We start from the raw sequence: 19,589 nt of genomic DNA on the forward strand, positions 1-19,589 counted from the left end.
TTGTTAATATTGCACTTTCATCTGCAATTTTCTGAAACATTTTGGCCAAATCAGTTTGTCTTTGCCACACTTAAGATTTAAGTGCTTAAATATCATATTAACATCAAAGTAGCAGTGTAGTTATATGTTACATAAGCCTCCATTATATAAGAGTATTTTTTGTAAACTGAACAAAGTGCTTGATCTTTGATCAATTTCTTTGATGAAGTACACAATTTCTTTTGAAAGTTGGTCTCTATCTATATAGTTTATTCAAACTTTCAATTAATTTTTAGCAGCCAAGTGGAGCATGCACTGCCCCAAAAACTATAGGAACTAGCATTTTGGCATACCAATGGAATATTGAGTGAAAAGAAGCATAGTCATTGGAAATGAGGATGAGATTTACGTTGTGAGAAGGACGTGGTGATCCTCGTTTGAGGGTACGTTGCATGTCCTTTAAAAGAAGTTGCAACTCGTATTTCTAGTTCTCGTCTTTGACTACGCATTAAGCAACTGTGACGTACATTTCACGTGAACTCTAGCTGAAAGCAATTGAAACACACATCCCAATCACATTTAACCATTGTAGCGTCTTCTTTCTTTTTCGATCCTGTTGATTGTTTAAACAATTGTATACCAAACCCATGCTCAAAGCCCATTTGTTTTATTTTTTACTTGCTGAACCCATAAATGAAGGACATACACGTTGTGATTGTACTTGCCACAATCATCAATAAAAAAATATATTGAAACATACTTCAAAATAATTTCTTTAAACATATTGTCAAAGTTTGTTGAGAACACAGCTTGTGAATTTGATGGCTCTCATTCTTTTTTTAACAAGTTTCATTGGTGATTTTTGTATTTTTTTAATAAGTTTTATTTATTTCTAATAAATTGTATCCATTACAAAAGAAGTATTGATTGCTTGATCAGTCATTGAGCATCAAGAGTAGTATTGTATGTGCTAGAGTGTGAAGGCAACATGGAGCAATGAAAAAGGAAAGTGAGATTCACTACAGTAGAAAGGAGGTTTACTACGTAATAGAAGCCTTTCTGTTATTTATCATGTATAAAACAATCACAAATTTATACATTCTTCCTATTTCTTTTCTATTCTAGCTGTCTCTGTCCTACCAAAGAGAGTGTACGTTTCTATTTCTCTCCCATTCCCTTCCTTTCTTGCTATCTATCTTACCAAATTGTACGTGTAGAATTTCATTCTCTTCCTTTGTTGCTATCTCCATCCTACCAGATTGTACGTGTAGAATAGCATGGGTTGGTGGTCCATGCAGCATTTTCCTTTTTCACTCGTCACAACCACCCAAAAATCACAGCCCAAAACTAGTCATGACACAAGAAAGTACTGAAAAGATTCTTTTTTTGCATTATTTATATTTATATATATGATACATGTATGTATATATACATTATATATGTATGTATGCATGAATTACATGGAAATCCATGTAAATACTACAATTAACAATTTCCCTGCTTATAATCTGTCAGGTTTTGAGCTTCACCAGAACTGTGGCTAACTAGTGTCTGCAGCTCCATTTTTAAAAAACAATAATCAATTCCTTTGGCAGTCTGTGATCTTGGTAGATGAAAAAAATTGAACTGAAACTGCTAATAAGTTGACATTTATAATGAATAGCAACACAATTGCAAAGGGGCCATAAACAGTTATACTAATTTGGCTTACATTTTCCACAAACCAAAAGAACATAATGAATAATTAATAAGGAACAATTACAGGGTGCATACAGGATGGACTAATCTAATTGAATGTCTAAGGAAGGAGCCAATTCACACAAAAACCTCCAAGAACTTGCGAGAGGATTCCCAATTTCAAGGGATGGAATCAAATGAATAATACATGAACCACACGATAATGTCAAATCCCTTGAAATGAGAAACTCTGAAATCAACTCGTGAAGAAGGGGAAAGAAAACTGCTAGAGGAGAAACTTCATCTGAAAGACATTTGGATTTCTTCAATGGATCTTCCCTTGGTCTCAGGGACCCAAATGGTAACAAATCCTACAGTGAAGGCACATACTAATGCATATATGGTGAAGGTACCTGAGAAGAACAAAGGTGGCTTCAGGTTAACAAATGACAAATTTTCAGAGGAAAATATAGGCAATGCATACAAACCTCCAGAACTCCAATCCAAGAGCATATTAGCTGTTAGTGTAACCAGCCAAGAAATTAACCAATTGGCAAGTGTTGCAACACTCCCCGCTAAGCCTTTGATGTTTAATGGAAGAATCTGTGATATGATTTATTGAACAAATTAACTTTGACAGTGACTTCAAATGCAACCAGTAAAGCACACTACTAATTTTATTTCGACAGTTTATGTTACAAGCAAAAGCAATCATGCAATTCTCCATTTCAGAAGTATAATGTTGATCGTTCATAGTTGCAGCATATTCCTTTAGTTATGAAATAAAAGCCTAAAATGTAAAACGACAGAAACGTACCTCAGAAATTATAATCCATGGCATAGCTCCCATTCCCAGAGAGAATGCAATAACCATGGCCTGAAAGAATTGGAAATTTGAAACTCAACAGTCAGATAACAAACAAGCAATCAAAAACATTATTTGAATAATGAATTTACATGTATTCACATACCATAACTCCAACCACTGACAAGGTGCTCAATATCCCATACAAGGAAGAAGTTTCTGATACAATATCCTGGGAGAAAATTTCAGAAAATATATAAATAACAGGTGGCAAATTTCAGACACGTACATACTTTTAATAAAACAGTTCATGATGTGTAGCTAGCAGCAAAATAAAATATTATTACCTTTACATAGAATGAGATTGCAACAAGCAAGAGACTAAAAGTCATTCCAGTTGCAGAGACCTGCAATGCAATGGAAAATTTGACCATTTTTATTCTAATCCTCCAAACAGATAGTCACATTAAACAAACATGATAGAAAAGTTTAGACCCACAATAAGTAGAAGACGACGGCCAGATTTGTCGGCCAACCACAAAGTTAAACTGGTGGCAAGAACCTGGGTGACATTTAAATATTTATCAGGTAATGAATTGAGAATAGTGGACAGGAAAAAGGATATTAAAAATTTCATTTCAGCTGAACCTGAACAGCACCAACTCCTAATGTTGCTGAATCACTTGAACTAATTCCTGTTTAATGTGTGTTGAAATGATGAGAATAAAGGATAACTTCATATGTAATAGCATGAGAATATTCCAAGAAATAATCAGGAGAAATAAGTTTTTGTCATAACCCCATTCCATAAAAGAAAGTTCTGATATTAAGGTGATTATTCATTGTCATACAATTGACCAACTGTAGGCTTCATTAAATATTTTTCAAAAATTTGAATTCATCACTTCAATGATTTTAGTTCATGGGTTTGGACAGAAAGTAGTGTTATTGAAAGTCATACAAACATGAGATATAAACTTATATACTCCTGATACAGTACTTCAGACTATTATAAGAAATCAGCATAGCATACCAGCACTTCGAAAGATGGTACTGGAATAAAAAAGAACACCATTAATTCCAGAAAGCTGTTGCAACATAAGTAGTCCAATGCCAATCTGCAAGATTAGTTAGACTCTAATGGTCAATGTTAATTTGTTATGCAACCCAACTCCATAAGGAAGATAGATTTTTGAAATACCATTAAAGGCAGCCAATATCTTCTTTGTTTGAGATCTGCAAATCGAATTGTTGTTCTTCTGTTGCTTGAAGCAACAGCCCTCTGAATAACATGACTCCACACAAATTGTCAATTTTAGGATACATTAAATGGCAATAAAAATATAGGAAATATGAGGGTCATACATTGGAATAAAACTGGTGAATGCTTATTACCTTAATTTCATTCACTTCAGCAGAAATATCAGTGTCAAAGCCTCGGAGTACTTGCAAGGAAGTTTCAAATTCTTCTGTCATTCCCATTTTTGCCTATATTCAGTAAAGCATCCACACTTTGAATAAACTATCAACACAAATTTGATTACTATCAAGGCAAATTTGATGACTAGGGGAAGACCAAATGCATGAATTAAACAAAATTATTATAAAACTAAACTAATTTTTAAAAGTGATTAGAGCGAACTGAACTAAATTGTATACTGGTTTAGACGAACTGAATTGAACTGTATCGTAGTTTGAGTGAACCAATGAAATTTAACTACTCTAAATTGTTTTCTATTTGCTTGAATTGCCTGTTATTACCAATGGACTTCATCCTATTTTAAATTAGATTTATTCATCTCATAAGTTATAGTTCAAATAGTCCTATTTGGGAGCAATTCAATTTTTGAAAGCCAAATTTATATGACAATTCAATACAGTTTTTTTAAACAGTTCAGTTCTTTCATACACTTTGATTCAATTCAGTGTTAATTTAGTTCAATTCAAATATTGTTTTAAGATCCGTATTGATGACACTTATGAATACTGATTCGCAACACTTACCAGCCATCTAGGAGATTCAGGAATGAAAAATAGGCCAGGTATCAATATTGTACATGGTAAAATTCCTGCAAGAGTAAGAACATAGAGGAGTAATTTATGCTTAAATAATGTCTTTCTTTAGTTAATCTGAAACAGTGAATGGGGTTTAAACCTTCTCAACACTCCAAGCTTAGAATAAATATATAAGACATGTTCTGATTGTGATATAATCAAACCTGAATTGAATGATCTTAGAATTTGGGATCAAGATGTAATTCAACTTCACAAAACTGTCTTCTAAGATGAGAATTACTCAAACTTTATCATAAGGACTACATTGATCATATCTCTAGTCAATTTAGGGATCTCAAACACGAATTTAGATTCTCTCTTGTATTTTTGGTGTTTGTCTATCTACTATGCCTTCAAAATATACTGATTGAACTTATTTTGATGTTTTAAAACCTATTAAAAAGAATTATAATATACCAACATCAGTGTATTTTTAATACTCAGCAGAGACATTACCAAAAAGCCCAGTTGAGAATCTGGACGCCTAAACACTCCCCTCACACACAGCATGGGCAAATGCATATGCATAAGCCCAGTACCAAAACCCATTCAAGCCTAGTAATAGACATCTAGAGCATAGAAAAACATGGGCCCAATAATAGTCATAGGATACAATCTGAATCCAACTTAAAATTTGAGTTAAGGATCACATTCATCTTCACAGAGTCTCCAAATTTAGTTATTTTATGACATTTGATAACAAGAACCATAAATTCATTCGAAGGCAGAGGGTAATTTCCCACTTAGCCAAGTCTCAGAGGGTATTACCTAAAATTGCAAGGATTCTCCATTCAACAAAAATCCCCAGCAGATACGCCACCATGATTCCAAGGGTGACAGAGAGCTACGCAGAAAAGAAACAATAAGGATCACTAATCTAAGAAATGTTAACTATTTGTCATTATATCACATCAGCCAACCTGGTGAACTGCAACCAAACCACCCCTCAAGTTTGGCGGTGATATCTCAGCTATATACACCGGCACCTGTAAATTTGAAGTTTGAACACTTAATAATTGTGCCATACATAACTTAATCCCACATTGGCATAATGAAAAACATTTTATAATTACCGTGTAAGATATTATCCCTACTCCAAACCCTTCCAACAATCTTCCCATATAAAGAAAAGAGGAATCCTGAAAAATGAAGAACATGTCAACAAGGCAGGCTCAAGTTCAAGCTCAAGACCAATTTATTTAATGAACAATTGCGTGTTTGGATTCACATTGAAACATAACTAATGTGATTCTAGGTAAATAAAATATTACAATGATTCAAGCTTACATTTGCAAAAGAGATAGCGAGCCAACCAATAATATTCGGAATGGATGCAATCATCAAAGACTGCAATTACAGACAAGAAACTGAAATTGAAGCAAAAGCTCACTTTTACACAAGAAAAAGGAGAAAGTAAATAAAAGGGTACCCCTTTACGCCCTATATACTCCGCAATCTGACCACTAGCTATTGCTCCAACCATGGCACCGACATTGGACAAAGAACCAAACAAAGAAAACTGCCCAACAAACACAAAGTGAAGTTGTGGAACACAAAAATAAGGAACCATGATCAAACTATTCAACACTTGATCATTCTCAAGTTCCCATTCACGCATACCTCGGAGACCGAGAGGCCTAGATCAGTGATTATAGCAGCTTGGGTAGGTGAGGTATAACCAGCCTGTCAGAAAATGATCAAGATCATGTTTTGTGAGTTACCCTTTTGTTTATGCCATTGATTTTGCAAGAAAAATAGATTCTTACAGTGAAACCAAACTGAAGAGGACCCAAAGCAACGATCAGAACACAAGCAATGACTGAGATGGAGGAATCACGAATGGCCTGTGTGGAACCAAACACACTGGATTGTCTCCCACTCATACGATACCAACTTCCTGTGTGAAGAAATGGCTTCTTCAGATCCCTTCCCTCTTCATTTTCCTCTCTCAAACTCATCTTTTCTTTCTGTCTCTTTTTCTGTTTCTGCTGTTACTTCTTAAAGGTCAAACTCTTTCTTCTATCCAACACACACCTGCATAAGATGAAAATTAGATATCAGAAACAAACACAATGTTTTTTAAACGTGCTTTTTTAGAATACTTCTAATTTTCATCTTTTGTATTTTCAGATATACTAATTTATTTATTTTTATTTAAGATTTTATATTTAAAATTATAAGAAATTTTTAATTTATATTATTTTACTTTTATTTAACGTCATTATTTACTTAATGGTTATCCATTTTGTAGATTTTTCAACACATTATATGGAAACACGTCATGTCCATACATATCTCAAAAATAGTCAAAAGTATAAGAGATTATATGCAATCCTTTTATTAATTAATGCATACTTTACAAAGGTTTTACCTTAAAGATGCATTTGCATAAAATTTTATGTACCCTAACTTCATATTAATGATTAAAATATTCGTTAATTGTTACTTCATCAACATGTTACACATATTGTTTTATTTATTATTATACAATTTTCAATATTATCTTTACTTCTTTTTACAACACAATTAAGATACTTAATAAATTTTACCCTTTATAATGATTCTCACCCTAAATAGGATAATTGGTTATTATATGTTTATTGAGGTTTGCAATATTAATGACAGTTTTAAGAGCAAAAAAAAGGAGTTTTTAGTCCTTTTTATTCATTTTTTGAAACTTGATTTTACTCTCTATATTTTGAATTCGATAAATTAGTTTCTAAAATAAAAAATATATTAATTATCTCTCTTCTAACTTTAAAGAGGAAAAAAAAAATACTTAATGCTGAATTTCGTTGTAAAAGAAACGGATTAGTTTTATATGTTTTCAAAAAAATTAGACATAATTCATGAATTAAAAAAGGGACTAAATAAAAGTTAACCAAAATATAAATATTAAAAATATATATTTTTTCCAAATAAAAAATATCTCGACAAAATGTTAAAGAATAGAAGACTAAATTAGTTTTTTTTATATATATAAGTTGTTTGGTTTAATCACTTTTTGATCAAAAAATTAATTTTTAGCCATTAAAATCAATAAAAGCAAAAGAAAAATATAGATCCAGTCTTCAAAATTAAAGAAAAAAAAATTAATAAAATAAAGGATTCAAGTCTAATTTTAACTAAATTAATTGCATTCAAGATTTTGAGGATATAGGTATTTAATTGAAAATTTAAATGTTCACTTTTATTTTTCTCATAAGAGGCACCATGACCAAGCTAATTATGATAATAAATAATTTTCATTTATTTGGCCAAACTTTTCAACTGCAAGACTCAATTATTTTGGCTGCTGTTCAATATCTTGTGCACCAAATCTTCTTTCTTCTAAATTTCTGCATTTGGTGGGTTTCAGAAAGAGACAAAGTTCTCATCAAACACAAAGTTAGACAAACAATTATGTTGTTTTCAGTGAAGAATATAGTAATCTCCAAGAAATATCTTTGAAAATTTGTTACAAAAAAAAAAACATAAACAATACAATTTTATTTACTGCAAAAGTTATTTAATGACAATTAAAGAGAACCGTACCTTATAATCATTAATTATAATAATTAATGCATACCTGACTATTTTCTTTTTTGTCATGTGATGTTATTTGTGGTAGGTATATCTAATATGAATTATCTTCATAAAACTCTCCAAATGCAATTTTCTTTTCCCTTTATAAAGAGATATATAATAAAGTTTATTTTTTTCAGCTATTAATTACTTTTAATGAAATCTCTTAAATACTTGAAAGTAGAAAAATCAAATAAGTTTCAATTGAGCTGACTTAACTTAAAAAAGAAATTAAGCACTTACCAATTGAGTAAAAATAAACTCAATTCATTTAATTTGGTTAAATGAGTTCAAATTAAGTTAGTGGTATTTATCTTCTATTTAAATTCTTAAATTTATTAGAATAATTTTGCTTATTTAAATTCAAATTCAATACAGCTTCAGCATCTTTATAATGTTTTTTTTATTCGAAATGAAACTGAAAATTAATAACTGGTAGATGAAATAAAACAAGAAATAATATGCATAGTTAATTGAGTCAATCTAGATAAAGAGTTAGATTACAAAATTTTTAAATCGGGATAAAAAAATCTCATTCTATATTTTACCAACTTATATGAGCCAAATTTACTTATTTTTCATATCTATTTAAAAGATACAAGTTCAATTTCATATTTATTTATTTCAACAACTTCTTAATACCAAAAGTATTACTATATAACTCATTATTTATTACAATCTATATCATATTAATTTTAAATATATATTATTTTTATAATTTTCATTAATTTAAACACTTAAAGTCAACTAATTACGTTTATGTTTTGATATTTTATTATAAATAATATCACATCAACCTCATGTAATCTCATCTTTAATTGGTAGTAAGTTGGATTAGCTTAGAGAATTGAACATGTGATCTACACTCCTATATTTTTTAATACCCTAAGTTTTCCATGTGTTGCTATTGTTTATACGAGAAAAACCATGGTTTTCGTTTGTTTATATTATTATATATTATCTAGACTTGTCACTTTTTCTGGTTGGAATATGTTTATTGTTAAGTCATAGGCAAAACCAATAGCATTATCATTAATTAAGATTACCAACCATAAAAATAGTACATCTTATTATAAAAAATAGAGTACTTATTATATAAAATTTGTGTTGTGTAAAAGAAGTTATAAGGGAAAGAGACACTATTATTCTCTATATCTTCTGAGAAAATAAAAATAATAATAGTGGTTACATAAAAAAAACAAAAATAGACTAAATCGAAAAAGGAGAAAATTAGGAGATAAAAATAATAATTCTACTATTAGACAAATTGATTTGATTATATATATATGTTTTATATAATAGAGTGAGACAAAAAGAGAATTGTTAGGTATATACATAACTTTCTAGAAATAAGTTATAAATAAAATATCTAAAATAAACTTAACAATTCTTCTCCTTGAACTAAATTATATCATATATTCAGTTGCGAAGCTCTTTAGTATTACAGGGAGCTGTGGCCCCAATTTTTTTTCAATATATTTAAATTAATATATAAAAAATAATAATTTATTTTAATTTTAGTATATTTTATATATATATATATATAATTTTTTTGTATATATATGTTTTGACACCCCGAAGGTCTGTCACTGCATATATTTATCTCTTTTAATAAATATGAGATTCTAACAAATAAACTCTTTTTTAGTGGACAGATAATACTAAATGTTTATTTGAAATCAACATAATGAACAATAACTTCAAAATCTCCTCCCAAAGTTTCAAAATTTGTTGTTCACTTCAAATACATAAACACATCTTTTGTTCTTACAAGTGAAACAAGTAGAATTTTACATATACTTAATAATAAGGTTCATGTTGACAATTATATTAAGTATCAAAGTTTAGTCGTAATATGATTTTATTTGGGCAATTATATTAGGTTATGAGACAGACTCATGAGCCATAATAACGTTGCTTAAGTTTCGATAAAAGTATTGACAACTTGGTCTATGTCGGGAAGGTCAAACTAATTTGAGTAAAAAAAATTTCTTAAAAAAGACCATTACATTTAGAGTTAAGTACTTGTAAAAAAGTTTTGAAAGTGACTTATATAACTATCCAACATTATAGGAGGTTACACAAGTGAATCTATGATTTAACAAACTAATAATAGGTTTTATTAAATGGTTTTAAGTTTCGGGTATGTGCTTCTGAAGGTTGGAACATGAGAGAAAATGACTTACAAAAGACACTCTGACATTTAAATTAGTAAGAAAATTGAGATCTTGTGAATAAGAGAGAATAAGTATGAAAATGAGTGAGTATTCTTGAGAAATACCAGTTGTATTTATATAATTAACATGGATCGTGAAGCTATGTTGTGATATCAAATATCGTTGAAATAATACTTACTTCCAATAGATAATAATAACAAGGTGATACCTTATAGTAAATAATAACCATAATATCAAACTGACGAGCTTAGTTACAATATTGTCGTTAATATGTAAACATTCTTCCAATAGATGTATTTTGGGTTGTTTCAAGAAGAAGAGGCTTAACGAGTCTTGTTGGGTCTCATTCGTTAGTATATCTATTGGATTGAGTAGGTATGTAAGTCATCCGAGTCTCAAGAGTTTGCAAGTGGATTGGCCTTGGGCTATTCGAGTGTTGTTGTCTAAGGATACTTTTTGTTTACTCCTTTATTTTACCTCTATAGTACCTTTTGTAAAAGACTTATGATTAATGCAATGAGTATTTTTGGCCAAGTGTGTTTTACCTGGTTTTATGCTTTGAATTGCTTGCTTTTACTCTAATAGCCTGATGTCTCCTTCTTATTTGTTTGAGTGACTTGGTGTCTCGCTTTTTTATTCACTTATTTAAGTTAATTGGTGTCTCGCTTGAAGAGCTTTTATTCATTGAGATAGTTTCAATGCCTCATTTGGAAGACTTCTTATGAATGTTACTTTGTTGAAGTAACTCGGTGCCTCGCTTGAAGAGCTTTTTATGAATCTTACTTATTGAAGTAACTCAGTGTCTCACCTGAAGGACTTTTTGGTTATTGTTACTTGTTGAAGTAAATTGGTGCCTCGACTAAAGGACTTTTTATGCATGTTATTTGGTGAAGTAACTCGGTGTCTTGCCTGGAGGGAATTTTATGCATGTTACTTGTTGAAGTAACTCGGTGTCTCGCCTAAAGGGCTTTTTAGGAATGTTACTTGTTGAAGTAGCTTGGTGCCTCGCTTTAAGGAACTTTTACATTTAGATAACTTGGTGCCTCACCTGAAGGACTTTGTACAAAATAAGAGACATGAATATGATTTGAAAAGAGGATTTTTATTAGAAATTAAGTTGTCCCTCATTAAAACCTTGCCCGACAAAACCCAACTTAGGGATAAAATCTAAGTGAAGGAAAGAGAGTACACACATCCTCAAAATGTTTAAGTATAATACATCTTTAAGTGTGAGACATTCCATATTCTTGGGACGAGTTTTCCTCTAAGCTCTTCTAGTTTGTAGGCGCCATTATGGAGAGAATCTGTCACATGGAAGGATCCCTTCCAATTGGGAGTGAGTTTGCCTCTAGTTCTGTAGGCTTCATCGAGCATTCTCTAGCCTAGATCTTCTATCTGGAAGGATCTTTCAAGAACTTAGGTGTTGTGGCATCAAGCTGCTCTTTGTTTGGTTGTCACTTCTCTCATTCAAGCTTCTTCTTAAATCTCGTGTATGAAATCATGGCATCAGTGCCATAATAGAAAGGGTGTTTCTTTTGTTGATAATTGTGGGGTGCAATGGCAACCCCGTAATATGGCTGATATCTCCTCGACTTATAGTCCTTTGACTTTCCTCACCTTCTTCCTAGCTTGGTAAGGATTACTTTCTTGGCAGCTTCGGTCTGCCGTTTGATTGAGGGTGCTCAACTGATGAGAGCTTATGTTTTATGCTGAGCTGGCTGAGGAACTGTTTGAAGTTGACATTGATGAATTGTCAACCATTATTAGTGATTAAGGTGTGTGATAGCCCATGATAGCAGATAATATTTTTCAACAAAACTTTTTAACTTGTTGAGCTAAGATTGTGGCCACGGTTCTGCTTTTATCCATTTGATGAAATATTTTACACCCACGATGAGGAATTTAACTTGTACCTTTACTAGGGAAAAGGGGTCAAGTATGTCCATGCCCATGTAGTGAATGGCCAAGGGGAGGTTATTTTGTGTAGCTTCTTGGGGGATACTTGATGCAACAGAACAAATTGTTGGCATTCTTGGCATCTCTTAATGTACTTATGGGCATCCTTTCTCAAAGTGGGCAAGTAGTACCCGACTCTTAGTACTCTTGCAGCCATGCATCAGGTTCTAAAGTGCATACCGCATATGTCATGATGCATCTCAGTAAGTATGTATCGAGTCTGTTCTTGATCTAGGCATTTAAGTAGAAGGGTAACACAGCCTATTCTGAGGAGTTCCCCATTCTTTACGATATAGAACGCTGCTTGTCACCGTATTACTTTGCTTCTATTAGGTCGGATAAGTCATGATTAGAGTCATCTAGCTCAATGACGTTGAGGAGATTTCAAGGACGTCTTCATGATCCAGCTTGGATTGGTTATCATTTGAATTATGTTGAAAAAATATTTTTTTTTAAAGTTCATTGTGTAGTGGTTGTATCAGAGATGATATTTCTTTAAATTAATTGAAATTTCAAAGTTTGTCACCTTGCTCTATTATGCTCTGGTGGAAATTTTGTTTTGTTATTGTATAAATAGGATTATTATTTTGATGTAGAATTTATTATCAAAAAATAGTGCAAAATGAATATTTAGTGAAAGTTGACATGAGGAAGGTGAAGAAAGGTGATAGAGGTGAGGGAGATCAAGTAAAACGAAGGAAGATTAAAAAGAAAATAAATGATTCCGAAGATAAACAAAATTTTGACACATACAATTTTAATGGATATTAATATCAGTTTAACATAATAATGGACTAAATTAATTTTATTTAATAAATATTGAAATTCAATTAAATAAAAAGAAAAAAAATCAAAATCAAAATGAATTATAAATTTAAATATAAAAATTAAATTATGTCAAATATATTTTCTATGGATTATTACATTTCATCATCTAGGTATCGAATCATTGCATTTAGTTACTGATGACTTTTAACCATTCTTAATTCTTTTTACTTGTGCTTTTTAATTGAACAAATAACAAACTAAGCAGGTTTTTTTTCCTTCTAATTCACATAACAACAATGGAATAAACTTTGTACGAGAATGAATGTTTTTTTATTCTAAAGACTTGAGTGTTGTAATTAAGGTTTCAACTTTAAAAAGAAAAAAGAAAAATCTAATATAAAAATTGTGGATGAATTTAATTAGATTATGATCTCTTAAGGAGATTTATTGGAAGAATAGAATACAATAAAATATTAGTCCAACTTAAATAAAAGATTGAAATTTCCTCCAACTCAATAAATTTGAGTATTAGGTTTAACTCTATTGTCATTGAGTGTATAACTTACTTGAATTCCAACATATTGAAATACAATTTTAATAAATTCAAAACTATTCATTCCATAAAAAAACAATCAAACTTTATCTTCATGTACATCAATGTATTGGTCAGAAAAAATAAAATGATTAGTGTGCATCCTCATCACAAATCTTAAATGCAACACTTTTTATGTTAACAGGCACCAGATTGTGATCATTCTGTACATTTTGTATTTTGTGCTAACATTTCTTTCCTCCCTCACCTTGTCTTTGGGAATGATTCTTCTTCACTCTTTGATGACAAAGTTTGTGTAAATTAAGCCAATAATCAATTGACATATTACAATTAAGGCAATAATTAACTGGCATTATTTTGCAAAAGCATAATTATATAATACAGAGTATTTACTTAATACTAATATTGACTTAACCTACAAGTATTTGGTGAAACCAATTCTGTATGATATCTCATTCTGCAGAGGGCGATTGTGCTTGGGGTCCCTCTGATGGTTCCTCTGATAGTTCCATTGTTACTTCCTCTATTAATATTTGCTCTGTTGGTGCCTCTGCTGGTGCCTCTGATGTGAATCTTTTTGGTGCAAATTCTAGTTCTCCTAAATTGTCTTCCTCTTCATCATCAGGAAGATTCTGTGCTGATGAACCCTCGTTCACCATAACACTGCTTTGTCATAACAGCAACAATCATAATCAACTTTTGACTAGTTTTATATTTCAATCTTGTAAACACATACCAACATCAACTTACTTTTGTTTCATAAATATTTCAAATTACCTTCTAAGATCATACTTTCCTTATAAAAGTAACACTGGACATGGTTTTCAGAAGATAAATCTAATCACATTATCATTGTAATATAAGAAGTAATTAAATTAGGCACAGAAAAGGAGATAAGAATGAGACACATGTTCTTACCCAGCTTGTTGAACCCAATCATTGAAAGATCCTGAATTCATGGCCTCCTCAGCAGCCTTTTGAGCAGAACCATCTGCTACAGCCTTCTCAGCCCCAAATATTGTGTCTTCAGATAAACCTGCTTTGGTTGCTTCACTTTTTGCTTGCTCAATCACACTCAGCCAAGGATTATCATCACACAAAACTGAATGCAATGCCACACTCAACACCAATGCGAATACCAACCCTAATGATAGCTTTGCCATTTCCCTGTTTTGCTGATTCCTTATAGACAATTCAACAAACACCTTCACGACAGTACAATATCTCAAGGCAGAAACAATTTACTGAAACTTTTATCTATTTGGGTCCTTATATATCGTGCAAAATCATTGGATATAATTGACTTAACGAGGATCATAAAAGTGCTTTCTTGGGTTGAAATTGGGTTCATACAAGTGTAAACTTTTCAGCTCTCACATCCAAATTTGCTACAATTGGTCAATTTTATGTGTTCTATCTTTTCAACTATTCAGCATCAACCATCTTGCTATGTTTCTTTTGCAAAACCTTCATTTGCGGCTTTTCTAATTATACACTCTAATCTCTTAGTATAGCTTCCTACAAGATTGTTACAATTTTTATAAAAGGTTGAGGTTAAGTAATAATATTAGCAATTTCTTCTTCTTTTGGTTGGTTATAAGGAAAAGTATGATTTTATTTAAATTAATTTACTTATTTGTACGAGTGATGGTTGTAGAAATTACGAAGTGAAATTATTATAAGAATATTTTTAATATTTAAATTCGTAATAGGAATAAATATGCAACTAATGATTTTTTCTTATCATTTTCACAAACCTATTTGACCATGTCTAGGGAACACAGTTTCACCTGTGGGGCCCTCCATGTTCTTTTTTCTTTTTTGCACTTTTCACAGACTTTACTTTGTTTTTTGCTAGAAGAACTTTCTTCTGTCATTCTCGTTGTTGTTTCTGTGGACCCTCTTCCTTTTGCTCATGATTATTAGTCGTTTAATTCCACCAATCACATTGCTTAATAAATCTAAGAAAGTAAATGCTATATAAACCAGATTTTAAAGTTGAGAAAAAATATAGGATGTAATAAATGATATTTAAAAAATTTAAGAATATTATAAAAAAATATTAAAAAATGATAATTTTTATACTTTCTTATAAACCTGGGTTTAAATTTTTCTTATCAAATCCCCCACACACTGAGATAAAAGTCAACAAATACACTGAGATAAAAGTCAACAAATACGAGCCACCCTATGAGAAAACTTTTGAGCAAAAGAAAGAAAATTTCTGACCAAAACATACTTTTTTTCATGTGTAAGCTGTTGATGCTTAGTGGGTTGCTGTCAAAATCTTCATTTTTTCGTCAACATGATATGGTCAATGGTTGAACAATCCTACAGGAACAACCCTTCTTTACACGTCTTATCTAATGTGAACAAGGTCCAAGAGCAAAAGAATCAAAAGGGTACCATTTTCTTTTTTGTTTAATTGCAAAATGACTCAATTATTGATTAAGATAGGTAGCTGCTGCTATAAAATGGGTCCTTCTCTTTAATGTGTGTGCCGGCTGCTCAAGATATCTGTTTAGTTCTGCAGTATATGATCACATTTCTTCTTCTCTTTGTTGCGCATGTCTTGTGCTGTCTCTGAGCTCAACTCTACTTTTATGATGTCAAGAAACTGTGCAACAGTTTTGGAGATTCCAATTGTAAGCAATTGTAAAGATAAGGTACCATCTTATCTCTGTTATGGTTATCATGAATGTCACCATCACCAACAAGTTTTTAAAGGGTGTGCCTCAGTTATCAGATTTTGGACCAACAGTCTCAAATGACCTTCTGATAATTCCAGATGGTTTTCAGGAATTTAAATTCAGATAAAACTTTGAACCAGTTCTGTGTTGGTGTTTTTAGTGTCATTCTTTAATCAGAACACTGTTTTAATCTATTTCAAGCCTTAACATGGGAATTATCTTTGTGAAAATTCTGGTAAAAAAAACACCAAGTTATGTCCTTCAATTTGAAGATTGAAGATAACCAAGTGAAGAAAAAAGTTCATCTGATTACAGAAATAGCAGTGTTCTGTTAGTAATAGTAAGGTTCTCTTTCAAGATGCTGAATAAGTGCAGCTAAACTAGCTGATCAATTATTTTGTTTATTGAGGAAGTGTTACATGAGATGAAATTATGTAAAACATAGGTATAATAGATAGAAACCTTTATGTGATTTTACACTTCATTCATATTTTCATTTGTGCAGGTACACCATTCTTTGTGCTTAGAGCTTCAAAGACTCATCGATAGAATTTCACTTATAATTTTAGATATTGAATCTGCAAGACCAAATTGCAAGTTAGCGATGGAGGCATTGTGCTCATTAAATCTCACTTTGGCTAGAGCCAAATCAGTTATCAAAGATTGTTCAAAATGCAGTAAACTTTACCTGGTAGGCACCCTTTTGAACTTGAAACCTTCACTCTGATGATACTGATAGATCAATTCAAAATTAGTTTGATACGTATAAATTGTCTGCCATAATCTTTGAATACTTTACACTGTTCATGCTTTGAAATGTTGGTCTGAAATGACTAACCTGGATTACAAACTGCTTAGGCAATCACATCCCGCAGGATACTTTCAAAATGTCAAAAACTAAGAAACGCTTTTGAGCTGTACTTGACAGAGATTCAAGGTGCAGTTACAATACCCTTGGCTGATAAGGTTGGTTACACTTTTTGATTAGCCTCTTGCATCTGCATAACATGAATATGTTTGAGTTAACTTCTTATGAAACACTTATTGAATTAAAACTATAGTTTTAGAAGAAGTAATAAAGGAGATAAGCATAAGTTTTAGTTTTAATTCTTCATTTGTATTTTCTTTTCTAGTTCATAGAGAAGTTTATGTAAACAAATTTAAGATTTTTCTTTGTATTAGTGTGACTTGTGATTTTTGAAACTTGGTAATATCTGAGACTGGGAATTGGAATACAGATATCTGCAATACTACATGACCTTAGGAGTGCAAAATTTTCCCTGGAATTTACAGAAGAAGAGGCTAGGAAGGTACTACTTTCACTGTTTGAGAAGAATTTCTCAGATAAAGCTTCTATGGAAAAGGAAGAACTTGAAGCTATACAGATTGCAACTTCTAGATTGGAGATCAAATCTGCATTATCAATCTTAGTAGAGAAAGCAACTATTAAGAATCAACTTGATGAAGTGAATGAAACAAACCCAAAGGAGAAGGAGCTTCTAGAATACCTTTTGTATCTCTTGATCAAAAATAGGAAATCTATTTGTCAGTTTGAAGATGGAGACCACTCACCAACACATGATTTTCATGATCAATCCTTTGAGCATGAGTTGGTTGTTGAAGAAGCATTATGTGAGAAAAAAGTCAATGATGAAGTTGGAGATTTATGATCATTTGATTCTTCAGGTTGTCTTACTTGTGCTTTGTCCCAGAGTAGCAGAGTGGAATAAGTTTTAGGAATTCAGTTTTTGTTTTTATGTAATTATCTAATCTCAGAAACAATGACCCCTATCAGAAATTAGGGGTCGGAACATTTTGGAATTTGTGATCAGAACATTTATTACATTTTCTATATTCCTTTAGTCATAGCAGCAGCTAAGATGCAACATTCTTCACCTAAAAAGGACGAAGCAATCTTTGGTCTAACAAACAAACAAATGTAAAAATAAAATAAAAAATACAGTTGTCATGGTTGAAACTCGTGAGTCAATTCGGTTTATCATAGGTTCGGATTGAGTTTGGTTTAAAAAAAATTAAAATTTCGATATAAGTTAATTTTGAACTCGACTCACTAAAAATCCAGTTTACTCAGGTTGATTTCGTGGTAAGTTAGGTTGGTTCACCAACTATCCAATTTTTTAAATTATATTATTACAGACTTAATACTTATTTTGGTTCTTATATTCGTTATTTTTGTTCGAAGTGATCTTCGAGTTTTTTCGGCTTTCAAAGTGATCCATTTTTATGTAAAATTTGTTTAATTTGATCATTTTTGTTCACGACGTCTAAATTGTTAACGACACAGAGTCAAGGTCGGCCATCAATAAATAACGTGGCCCATTTTATCTGACGTGGCTGCCCACTTCATCATTTCCATCCTGACCACAATAGTTTACCACCGTGAACCCAGGTTCACGCCACCGTGAAAATCAATCGATGGCAACACCATCTTCGCAGCGCCAACCTCCGTCAACACAGCGCCACCACGAAACCTCGCGCCTATGTCAACCATGTCAATCGTGGCACCTGAAAATAGAAGAAACACAACCCAAGAACAGCAATCACCGCTAACAAGCATCTCTTGCGCCTTCATTTCCTCAAAACCCCAAATCGCAACCACCGTTAATCATGAAACCACCATCGCAAAATCTTTTTAATCGCCACCAATAGACCACCATGATGCATCAAACATTTGTCATTGTTCTCCTTCCACCTCCTTCATCATCAAAAACCTGCAGCACATACAAATATGTTGAGGAACATTGCACCAGAGCAAGAACGAACCCTAAAACCTCAATACAACAAACACAAGTTAAGAATACTTACCTGACCTACGCTCCTCCAATTGTAATTTCAACGAACAATGAACACAAATTGAACAACAATTTCACCAATTTCTTCAACCCAAATTGAATAGTCCCTTCGAAACCAATATTAATCTCTTTTTACATAAACATCTTTAATTTAACATTGTCATGTCATTTCCCTGAACTTGGCATGTATATTCAAAATTGACAATTCATTTAATATTAGCTTAGTGGACACTATCTCGTTTAAAATGATCAAATTGAACAAATGTTACAACAAAATGAATTAATTTTTATAGGTATTTATACATAAAAAAACTTGAGGACCATTTAAACAAAAGTGAAGAATATAAAGATCAAAATAGGTATTAAGCGTATTATTATATTATAAAATTTATTAGTTTTTTAGACCCATGAGACATTAAGTTATATTATTAACATAATTTGAATTAACTTTATTTAGATTTTAAGTAGAAAAAATTATTTTTTTATTGAGAAAAAAAACTATAATTAAATAAATTGAGCTAACCTGTTTAATTCACTAACTATGATGGATTT

The 19,589-nt window shown here is 31.5% G+C and overlaps 3 protein-coding genes and 1 long non-coding RNA gene across 4 annotated transcripts; 1 reads left to right on the forward strand and 3 right to left on the reverse strand.

Moving 5' to 3' along the window:
• Positions 1-1,600: 1,600 nt before the first annotated feature.
• Positions 1,601-6,592, reverse strand: LOC108337068 (sugar transporter ERD6-like 6). The gene is made up of 18 exons (XM_017573510.2): positions 6,283-6,592; positions 6,137-6,199; positions 5,946-6,035; positions 5,804-5,863; positions 5,590-5,655; positions 5,437-5,502; positions 5,285-5,360; positions 4,466-4,530; positions 3,857-3,949; positions 3,663-3,743; positions 3,495-3,579; positions 3,110-3,156; positions 2,961-3,023; positions 2,809-2,868; positions 2,628-2,693; positions 2,474-2,533; positions 2,145-2,259; positions 1,601-2,069 (listed from the first exon to the last, which is right to left on the reverse strand). Exons 1-18 carry the CDS (start codon positions 6,472-6,474, stop codon positions 1,957-1,959), a joined length of 1,461 nt encoding a protein of 486 aa, XP_017428999.1. The 5' UTR covers positions 6,475-6,592; the 3' UTR covers positions 1,601-1,956.
• Positions 6,593-13,652: 7,060 nt separating this feature from the next.
• Positions 13,653-15,014, reverse strand: LOC108337885 (uncharacterized). Its single transcript, XM_017574481.2, has 2 exons — positions 14,453-15,014; positions 13,653-14,197 (listed from the first exon to the last, which is right to left on the reverse strand). The coding sequence occupies exons 1-2, from the start codon at positions 14,695-14,697 to the stop codon at positions 13,987-13,989; spliced, it is 456 nt and encodes a 151-aa protein (XP_017429970.1). The 5' UTR covers positions 14,698-15,014; the 3' UTR covers positions 13,653-13,986.
• Positions 15,015-15,780: 766 nt separating this feature from the next.
• LOC108337799 (U-box domain-containing protein 5) lies at positions 15,781-18,086 on the forward strand. The gene is made up of 4 exons (XM_017574394.2): positions 15,781-16,200; positions 16,730-16,915; positions 17,083-17,190; positions 17,463-18,086. The coding sequence occupies exons 1-4, from the start codon at positions 16,102-16,104 to the stop codon at positions 17,892-17,894; spliced, it is 825 nt and encodes a 274-aa protein (XP_017429883.1). The 5' UTR covers positions 15,781-16,101; the 3' UTR covers positions 17,895-18,086.
• LOC128197654 (uncharacterized) lies at positions 16,716-17,191 on the reverse strand. Its single transcript, XR_008250285.1, has 3 exons — positions 17,063-17,191; positions 16,913-16,956; positions 16,716-16,802 (listed from the first exon to the last, which is right to left on the reverse strand). It is a non-coding gene; the product is annotated as an uncharacterized LOC128197654 (long non-coding RNA).
• Positions 18,087-19,589: the final 1,503 nt, after the last annotated feature.

Source organism: Vigna angularis, chromosome 7 (genome assembly GCF_016808095.1).
Source record: "Vigna angularis cultivar LongXiaoDou No.4 chromosome 7, ASM1680809v1, whole genome shotgun sequence".
NCBI classification, from domain to species: Eukaryota; Viridiplantae; Streptophyta; class Magnoliopsida; order Fabales; family Fabaceae; genus Vigna; species Vigna angularis.

Excerpts from the sequence above, each read along its gene's own strand:
- LOC108337068 (XM_017573510.2), bottom strand. The coding sequence starts at position 6,474 with ATGAGTTTGAGAGAGGAAAATGAAGAGGGAAGGGATCTGAAGAAGCCA. Across the intron at positions 6,036-6,136 it reads TAGGCCTCTCGGTCTCCGAG|TTTTCTTTGTTTGGTTCTTT; the intron begins GTATGCGTGAAT and ends TTTGTTGGGCAG. Across the intron at positions 5,503-5,589 it reads TAGGGATAATATCTTACACG|GTGCCGGTGTATATAGCTGA; the intron begins GTAATTATAAAA and ends TCAAATTTACAG.
- LOC108337885 (XM_017574481.2), bottom strand. The coding sequence starts at position 14,697 with ATGGCAAAGCTATCATTAGGGTTGGTATTCGCATTGGTGTTGAGTGTG. Across the intron at positions 14,198-14,452 it reads GATTGGGTTCAACAAGCTGG|TGTTATGGTGAACGAGGGTT; the intron begins GTAAGAACATGT and ends ATGACAAAGCAG.
- LOC108337799 (XM_017574394.2), top strand. The coding sequence starts at position 16,102 with ATGTCTTGTGCTGTCTCTGAGCTCAACTCTACTTTTATGATGTCAAGA. Across the intron at positions 16,916-17,082 it reads AATGCAGTAAACTTTACCTG|GCAATCACATCCCGCAGGAT; the intron begins GTAGGCACCCTT and ends CAAACTGCTTAG. Across the intron at positions 17,191-17,462 it reads CAATACCCTTGGCTGATAAG|ATATCTGCAATACTACATGA; the intron begins GTTGGTTACACT and ends ATTGGAATACAG.